Here is an 8,688-nt window from a genome sequence, read left to right as displayed (position 1 = left end):
TCTTCGGGTTTCAACATACCCTCTCTCCCTGGTCTCTTTCAAAGAGTTCGAAAGACAATGTTTTTGTTTGATTGGTTTTATGGGGTGCTAACATCACTTGGCTTATGGCAGAAGGAAGCCAAGATCTTGTTCTTGGGCCTTGATAATTCTGGCAAAACCACCTTGCTTTTCATGTTAAAAGATGAGGTACTTTTGGGCTAATCTTTTTTTTTTTTGTTTAACTTATGATTGTTGCTTGTGGTTTTTGTTTGGTTACTGAGAAATTGAAACTTTAGGTTCTTTGATTTTTTATCTTGTCAAGTATTTTTGGTGACTTGGAAGGGAAAAATAAATTGGGTTTTTGTTAGAAGTTCTAAATTTGTGTTTATAAGTGAAATAGGAGAAAATATGGAAACGTAAGGCTTAAAGATTGAACTTTGATTGATTATGTTAAGTATTTGGCTACTGAGAAACGAAGAATGAACTGGGTTTTTGTTGACTTTTGATTCTCTGAAGGGAAATTGAAGAAATCAATAAACTTTTGTTATGGATTTTCTTTTTGTGTGTGGCAGAGATTGGTGCAACATCAGCCAACACAGTATCCAACGTCAGAGGAGTTGAGTATAGGGAACATCAAGTTTAAGGCTTTTGATTTGGGGGGCCATCAGATTGCACGTCGAGTTTGGAAAGATTACTATGCCAAGGTTGTTTATTTATTCTCTCGCATAATGTTTTTGTATATATGAGGTTTGCGTGCAATGAAGTTTAGCATGTTAGTTGTTTGTAATGTGTGGATTGAAGTTACTTTCGTTGTGCTTGCAAGTTGCAATCATATTTGGATACTTGTCATCTAGGTTTACCTTTTAGACAAATACATGCAGATTCAGGAAGTTGAAAGTGGTTTCCACTTTTTTTGCTGTTAGTGTCTGATGTTGTGGTGTAGTAGTTTTGGATTTGTAGAACTTAGCTTGGATTGCAATACGAAGTTTTTGTTCCTTCCTTGCTTGGTTGTTAGGACTTCTTTGAACTTGGATATGTTAACTGAGCAAGTGTTAACAATGTTTGATTGGATTGCTTTCATAATCCCAGATAATGTTGCCTTTGTGATTATCTGATTCATGGGAGGCAAATACCTAATGGGAGTTCGCTGATAACACTTTTGGTCTTTGTTAGTGTTTTACTAGCTAGTACCTCACCGTACATGTTTCCTCACCTCTTCAATTTTTTTGGCTACTTTTATGTAGGCTTTATCTTCCTTGCAAGTAGAGATGAAATGCAATCTGATTTCTCCTTTTGTGCTAGCCTCTGAATAATGGAAAATTCGACATTAGCCACCTTTTCTTAAGAATAATATCTATGTATGCTTTATATGTTCTCCTGAGTACTCGTTGTCTTTCTCTCCCTGTTTTTCACATGATTTCTCATTTTTTTAATTTTTGATGTTGTGACATTTAGTGTAACTGTTTTTTACTGTGTTCTTGTTGGCTTTTTTTCCTGAACAATTTTGTACTGCCGAGTTTTGACATCAAAATCCTTTTCATGTCAAGGTGGACGCAGTTGTTTACTTGGTAGATGCCTATGACAAAGAGAGATTTGCGGAGTCAAAACAGGAACTAGATGCTCTCCTCGCCGACGAAGCATTAGCCAACGTCCCTTTCCTTGTTTTAGGCAACAAGATCGATATTCCATATGCTGCTTCAGAAGAAGAGTTGCGATACTACCTTGGCCTTGCCAACTTCACCACTGGCAAGGGTAAGGTGAACTTGGAAGACTCAAATGTCCGTCCGCTCGAGGTCTTCATGTGTAGCATTGTCCGGAAAATGGGTTATGGAGAGGGTTTCAGGTGGCTTTCTCAGTACATCTAGCGAGCTATAGAAAACCAAGATCTGTATAGTTATCAAGTGCTATGTCCTATAAGGTGTGGGGTTGGATATTGTCTCTCTCAATGGTGAAATGAAATACAAGCTCTCTAATGTCCACGATGAAACCTAAAAGAGATTGATGATTTGTGGTCTGTTAGCAATGAAAAGGAGCAACACGACCTTCGTTCTGCTCCTGCATCATGTTGACTAGGAATACCTTTTTTCTTTTTGTAAACCCATTTTGTGGGAGTAGTGTAATTGTTCCATGGAATGGGATGTACAGCCACGTTGTAGATAATCTCCTTTGTATACAGTGTTGAAGAATTTTTTTAGATTTTTTTAAATGCATGAAATAGATATTGGAATGCATTCTAAAAATTACTTGAAATGAACTTATAATCAGGCTGGTATTCAGTAGCTGCTGAGGGTGTGTTATGAACACGGTTAAAATAGTGTTTTGTTTTTTTGAAGTTTAAAATTTATTTTGTTTAAAATTGTTTTTTTATGTTTTGTTAGATAATTTTGATATATTAATATAAAAAATAATTTTATTTTTTTAATATATTTTTAAACAAAAAAATACTTTAAATTATCATCATTTCTAAAGAAATTCCAAGTAAAAGATGATATAGACCGATTTATTTTAATCTGATTTTAAAACTATATCCGAATCTTATACTAATCGGGTCAGGCTGGACCCAAATTTCTTGATCCACATGTCACAATCCAAAGCTACACATACCACCGTTTTTGCCTAATAATTGCCGTCTCCCACCAAAGACCAAACTAGCCCATCCCGAAAGAGAAATCAAATCAATCCAGACCGTCCATACTTTTCATCAACAGTCAGGATTCACCCATTGATGCCAACAACCATAATTCTCGCTTTTCATTGGCCCAGACAGTCCAACCTGGTGACCCAACCCACCAAAAGCTACATCAACCAATAAAAAGATGCCACCTCATATCACATCCAATAAATTGAAATCTCTCTCTCTTTATTCTCTAACTCTCAAAAACTTCCAGCAATCTCTGTCCACTCTCTCTCTCTCTCTCTCTCCCCCCCGTTTTTTTTAATCAACAAAAATTGATTAATTCAAGCTAGAAATTTTATATAAGACAAATGTTTTTGGTTGATTGGTTTTATGGGGTGCTAGCATCACTTGGTTTATGGCAAAAAGAAGCCAAGATCCTGTTTTTAGGTCTTGATAATGCTGGCAAAACCACTTTGCTTCACATGTTAAAGGATGAGGTACTTTTTTTCATTTAATTTTTGGTATATTTTACTTTCTGGGTCCTGTTAGTTTGCTGATAAATTGCTTGCATATTGAATTTTTAGGCTTAAAGATTGAAGCTTTAATTGTTTTTAGTAAATTTATGGCTACTTTGGATTAAAATACGAACTGGGTTTTTGTTAAATTTTGTTGAGATTGAATAAAATGAGGTATTTTATTTATTTATTTCATTTTCATTGAATTATTGGTTTTTTTATTATGTTTATGATTTTTTTTCAATCTGTGTTTTGTTTGGTTGCTGAGAAATTGCAGGAACATTGAATAAAGGCTGGAACTTTAATTGTTTTTTAAGTTGTTTTTATGCTAAGAAGACAATATAAACTGTATTTTTTTGTTAATTTTTTTTTTCAAGATGGGAAAAGATGGAACTTTGGTTGTTACTAAAGTTTTTTGGCTAATTGGGTTTTTGATTGATTTTGTCTCTATAGTTGAAATAAAAAATATAAAGAAAGTTTGATTTTTTAATAAATCACTGCCTTTATGTGAAAACTTTGGCTCTCATTGTTTATTTAAAGTTCTTCAACTTGAAAGAAAAAATAACAACTGATGTTCAATTTCTTTATTTGTTATATTTAATTTCCAGGTCACGAAAATGAAAAATGAAATGGGTTTTGTTCGGAGTGTAAAATCTTGATTCTATAATTGGAAGTTTGAAGAAATGAATTTACTTTTTAAATGGTTTTCGTTATTGAATTTGTGTGTGAGCAGAGATTGGTGCAACATCAGCCAACGCAGTATCCAACATCTGAGGAATTGAGCATTGGCAAAATCAAGTTTAAGGCTTTTGATTTGGGTGGACATCAGATTGCTCGTCGAGTTTGGAAAGATTACTATGCCAAGGTTGTTTATTTACTCTCTCACAAAATTGTATATAGGTTTTTGGTTTCAATGTGGGGATTGGTAGTTCATTGTGATTGCAAACGTAATTTCAATACTTGTGATTGATATTTGCTAGTTTGTGTTGTTTTCTCACTTCTGGTGATGTTAAGGTCTGGAATTTTGGTGAAATAGTTCAGAAATCTGGTGAAGCTGCATAAAAAGGTCAAGGAAGTGTAAGTTACTGTGTGATTAGTTTGGATATGTTAACGTCCCAAGTGTTAATAATATTCATGTGGGAGATACCCTGCCTCCATAATCCCAGATAATATTTTGGATTTTGTGATTATCTGATTCATGGGAGGCTAATAATGAAATGGGAGTTCGCTGATAGCACTTTTGGTCTTTGCAATGTGTTTCACTAGTACCTCACCATACATTTGCTTTCTTTTTCCTTTCAGGATAATTTTTGCAGACTCTTGTTGGCTGCTAAGAGAGATGAGCTGCATTCTGATTTTCTACTTTGAAACATAGAATGCCCTGGTTTTCATTTGTTGACTTTTTACACTTTTGGTAATTGGTAGTGTATGAATAACCGCATTGATAAAATGGCATATTATCAACCTTTATTTAAGAATCATCTGGGTGAATTTTATTATGTTCTCCAGGGATTCCTGTTTGCCCCACTTGTTCTCACATGATTTCTTAGTTGTTTCAAGTTTTTGTTACATGATGAATAGATGTTCTTGTCAGATTGGTTTGTTCTTTCTGTGTTGTCCTGCTGAGTTTTGATGTTGAGTTCTTTGCATGTGAAGGTGGATGCTGTTATTTACCTGGTAGATGCCTATGACAAAGAGAGATTTGCGGAGGCCAAGAAAGAATTGGATGCACTCCTCTCTGATGAAGCATTAGCCAATGTCCCCTTTCTTGTTTTGGGCAACAAGATTGATATACCATATGCTGCCTCGGAAGATGAGTTGCGTTACAACCTGGGTCTCACCAACTTCACCACTGGCAAGGGCAAGGTGAACTTGGTCGACTCAAATGTCCGTCCCCTTGAGGTATTCATGTGTAGCATTGTCCGGAAAATGGGCTATGGAGAGGGTTTTAGGTGGCTTTCTCAGTATATCAAGTAGTGAGCTATAGGAAATGAAGATCTGTTTAGCTCTTAAGCTCAATGATGTTGCATACTGTATTGGTCAGACATCGCCTTTGTATAATCATGGTTGAAGGTATTTCCACGTTGTTTGGTCCTTTGTTTCCAGTAAAATGGCATACATGCTACCTCATGTCCATAATTGAAAGAAAACCCAGAACCGATTGATGATTTGTGGCCTGTTATTAGCAATGAAAATTGTCAATACTTCTTATTCCCTGCTGCCTTATCTCTTCCTTGACTCTTGAGTTTGTTACCAAATGGCATGCCCATTGTTTCCCAAGAATTCAATGCCACAAGAATCTTGTATTCAATTTGCTGTTTACTGCAATTTTGTATCTTCTGTTGTTTCACATTAGAGGGAATGTGATCTTTTTCCGGTGAAGGTTACACCTTTTCGATACCTGTGGGCAAAGGTTGTACTTTTTTGTTTTTTGTGAGTGAAATGTAAATCTGGTGCCCTTAAAGTATCCTATGGTAGGGCACACACATGATTCTCCACCGACAAGATGGTGGTGTTCTTGAAAATGGTTCCTTTCTCGGATCAAGTATCTTGAGGTCATTTCCTTTGACCTAAAAAAAGCAGTCTGTTGTTTGTAGCCTGAATCTTCGCTTTTAGTTAACGATCTAAAACACACACAAGCTTTAAGTTAGCAATCAGAAGAAAAAAATAAATAAAATACAAAATTTATTTTTTCCTATTCTGATCATCTCACAATTAGAATTCAAATGATTCATCCTCGTACCCACTAATAAAGAAACATGTTTTAGACTTGACATTAAATATAGTATGAATACCAAAATTTGTATGAACACAAGGAAACACAACCAAAACCTGTGAGAAAGTTTTACTTCTTTTCCAATCCATACTTTCTCGGGTGATCTGGGTGATCTGTGTTTCAAAGGAACCGATGGTCCACGGTTGATCGAGTGAATAGCAGCCTAAAATGCAACCTCATGTTTGGCCTGTTCATTAATGGTTTTTTTGTTCATGCGCCCAACAACACTATTCTATTCTATTGTGGCGTGGTGGAATGGTTTTTCTCCATCCAAATACCATTAGCAGCACTTCTTAAAACCTCCATCAATATACTCTCCTCTGTTATCAAACCTCAAGCATTTCTCCTTCTAGTCTATTTTGGTCTCTATCATGGCCTTCCATTTTTTGTTAGACTGGTCGTTTGGCGGGGACATATCTTTTCTTGAGCAAGCTCTGTTCCACTTGTTCTACACGAGACCGTTAAATTACATGCATGATCTAATTATGGAAGATCCACAGAACTATCATCTTCTTCAAACCCGTCTCCATCAACTATAAACATCAGGAATCAAAGCGTCATGTACCTCCTTAATAGTAGTAGCCTTTGACTTCAATTTCTAAGTATTTTGATAAAAATCTCACCATCTCCACATCATTGCAGGCCTTGCAAATGAAAGGACTCTGGTGGGATATTGATTCAAGCCTTTGTTGACCAAAATGAAATTCTGTAAAACCGCAGTTCAAAATCTCTCAACGAACAAACATGGATTCACTCTCAATTTATGAGCTGTTATTTCACTTGGTCTCTTGAACATTGGCTACCGAGTCCAGCTGAGCTCTGGAGAATGATGTACCTGGTCAACTCACGCAAGCAATGTTTTCAAGTGTCAACAAAACCCCACAAAGCAGAACTACCAAAAACAAACAAAATATACCTTCACAGAGTCCAGACGACTCAACCAGGCAATCATGAACCAAAAGACGTCCGAAATCTCCAATGGGCAATCTGCCCTATCATATGCATCAAAAGTCATTCCGAAAGTTCATTCAAGCTATTTTAAATTCTTTTCTGAAAGGATAAAATAATGGCAATTCCATATTTTCACTCCATCTTCTCTTCTGATTGTCAACAGAGCTAGAGAGATTCATTGTTGGTTGAGCTAGTATCGGCATCGAAACCAAAGAGCAATGAATCGTGACCTGTATGTTCCTTCCCTGTTTAAGAAAAAAAAAAAAAAAAAAAACTGAACGTACAATCACTTTGCTGAAATATTAATTCAGGGGCTCTGATAATGTCAAGCAAAAATGTAACAACTTCATGTTAAATTAAAAGGAATTCTAAACGTCAATTGTTCTCGAGAATGAGAAACTGTGGTGTTTGCAGCTTGGTTTAAAATATTTAAACATTCTGTTTTATATAAATAAAATTCTCCAAGGGAAATAATGAGATAAAAAATATAATAATATTATAATGATTATGATGCTTTGTGTAAAAGCTTCCAAAGGAAATAATTATATAAAAGATGTAAGTGGTGGTGATGAAGGTTGTGGTAGCAGAATAACAATAATGGTTAAAATTATTGGAAGATATTGTGAGAAAATTAATATATTTAAAATAATTTTTAGAATTTTATAAGGTAAAATTATTTTTTATAAATAAATTAAATTAAGTTTAATGATTGACTATAAAACAAATACATAAAAATCACAAAAATATTTTTCAGTAAGTTTTTTACACATAACAAACTGTTTCTTTTTTTTAAAAAAAAATCAAAGTAAAAAATGAACCTTATTATCTGCATAGCTTACACAATTATAAAGGAGGGCCTTTTCTTACTTTTCATAACCATTTATTTAAAGGTTAATTAATAGTGTGTCTGATGTCGGTTAAAATATTATTTGTTAAAGATTAAAATTTATTTTTATTTAAAATTAAAATTTTAATATTTTTAGATTATTTTAAAATTTTAATGTATTAATATAAAAAAAATAAAAAATTATTATTTTAATATAATTCTAAACAAAAAAAACACTTTGTGAAACCACGTATCTAAATCTTTAGATCTCTGAGGGGATTATTTAACTTCAAATAACAAATCTATGAAACTACAAAAAGACACAATATTCATCAAGTATATAAATAACTAGAAGTTTTCCAGAATGGGGATGTAGCTCAGATGGTAGAGCGCTCGCTTAGCATGCGAGAGGTACGGGGATCGATACCCCGCATCTCCATCCTTTTATTTTTTTTTAAGATAACATGAAGAAAACTAACCTAGATGATGTCAACTTTATCTCTCAATTTTGACTTCTAGGCTTCCAAAACAAGCACAAGTTTGGTGGCTTACCCGCCTACATACCTTCCTTTTTAGTCCATTTGTTCCTCGCCATTTTGCTTAAAGTACAGTAGGCTACCAAGTTCAACTACCATTCCATTACACACCCTCCAAAAAAATAATAATAATTTGTACTACTTTTTATAGCTAGCTATTAGATTTGTTCTACCAATTTGAGAGCTGTTTTTATCTTCTCAAGTTGTAATGGCAATCTTAGCTTTGCCAAAAGTAAAATTTATTGCCTTCACTCTAATTTTCATGGCCAGATTGTGCTGCTACACAGGTTATACCAATCACCATCACTTAAACATTTATTTTTTCTCTCTCCCAATTCTCATGGGATCCTTATCTTGACATTCTTTATGCTTTCTTGGATTCAACACTAAGCAGGATATGCTCAGGTTGTCCCCGGACAGATGGTTGCTAAAGCATTGTTGTGTTTGAATAACAAGATTGTAAGTAACTAGTTCATTTCCATCCCTGG

General features: G+C 34.5%; 2 protein-coding genes and 3 non-coding genes across 5 annotated transcripts; all 5 read left to right on the top strand.

The window, feature by feature from the left end:
• LOC133694696 (GTP-binding protein SAR1A-like) lies at positions 1–2,173 on the top strand. The gene is made up of 3 exons (XM_062116350.1): positions 1–186; positions 552–683; positions 1,527–2,173. The coding sequence occupies exons 1-3, from the start codon at positions 58–60 to the stop codon at positions 1,842–1,844; spliced, it is 579 nt and encodes a 192-aa protein (XP_061972334.1). The 5' UTR covers positions 1–57; the 3' UTR covers positions 1,845–2,173.
• Positions 1,062–1,184, top strand: LOC133695509 (small nucleolar RNA snoR83). The gene has a single exon (XR_009842460.1). It is a non-coding gene; the product is annotated as a small nucleolar RNA snoR83 (small nucleolar RNA).
• Positions 2,174–2,843: 670 nt separating the features above from the next.
• Positions 2,844–5,325, top strand: LOC133694695 (GTP-binding protein SAR1A-like). Its single transcript, XM_062116348.1, has 3 exons — positions 2,844–3,093; positions 3,845–3,976; positions 4,768–5,325. Exons 1-3 carry the CDS (start codon positions 2,965–2,967, stop codon positions 5,086–5,088), a joined length of 582 nt encoding a protein of 193 aa, XP_061972332.1. The 5' UTR covers positions 2,844–2,964; the 3' UTR covers positions 5,089–5,325.
• Positions 4,271–4,394, top strand: LOC133695508 (small nucleolar RNA snoR83). Its single transcript, XR_009842459.1, has one exon. It is a non-coding gene; the product is annotated as a small nucleolar RNA snoR83 (small nucleolar RNA).
• A 2,705-nt stretch (positions 5,326–8,030) lies between the features above and the next one.
• TRNAA-AGC (transfer RNA alanine (anticodon AGC)) lies at positions 8,031–8,103 on the top strand. The gene has a single exon. It is a non-coding gene; the product is annotated as a tRNA-Ala (tRNA).
• Positions 8,104–8,688: the final 585 nt, after the last annotated feature.

This window comes from Populus nigra, chromosome 5 (genome assembly GCF_951802175.1).
Source record: "Populus nigra chromosome 5, ddPopNigr1.1, whole genome shotgun sequence".
Classification (NCBI taxonomy): domain Eukaryota; kingdom Viridiplantae; phylum Streptophyta; class Magnoliopsida; order Malpighiales; family Salicaceae; genus Populus; species Populus nigra.
This window is presented reverse-complemented; position numbering and strand designations above follow the sequence as displayed.

Coding starts and splice junctions, on each gene's coding strand:
- LOC133694695 (XM_062116348.1), top strand. CDS start 2,965: ATGTTTTTGGTTGATTGGTTTTATGGGGTGCTAGCATCACTTGGTTTA. Junction 3,094..3,844: donor TTCACATGTTAAAGGATGAG/GTACTTTTTTTC, acceptor GTGTGTGAGCAG/AGATTGGTGCAACATCAGCC. Junction 3,977..4,767: donor GGAAAGATTACTATGCCAAG/GTTGTTTATTTA, acceptor TTGCATGTGAAG/GTGGATGCTGTTATTTACCT.
- LOC133694696 (XM_062116350.1), top strand. CDS start 58: ATGTTTTTGTTTGATTGGTTTTATGGGGTGCTAACATCACTTGGCTTA. Junction 187..551: donor TTTTCATGTTAAAAGATGAG/GTACTTTTGGGC, acceptor TGTGTGTGGCAG/AGATTGGTGCAACATCAGCC. Junction 684..1,526: donor GGAAAGATTACTATGCCAAG/GTTGTTTATTTA, acceptor TTTCATGTCAAG/GTGGACGCAGTTGTTTACTT.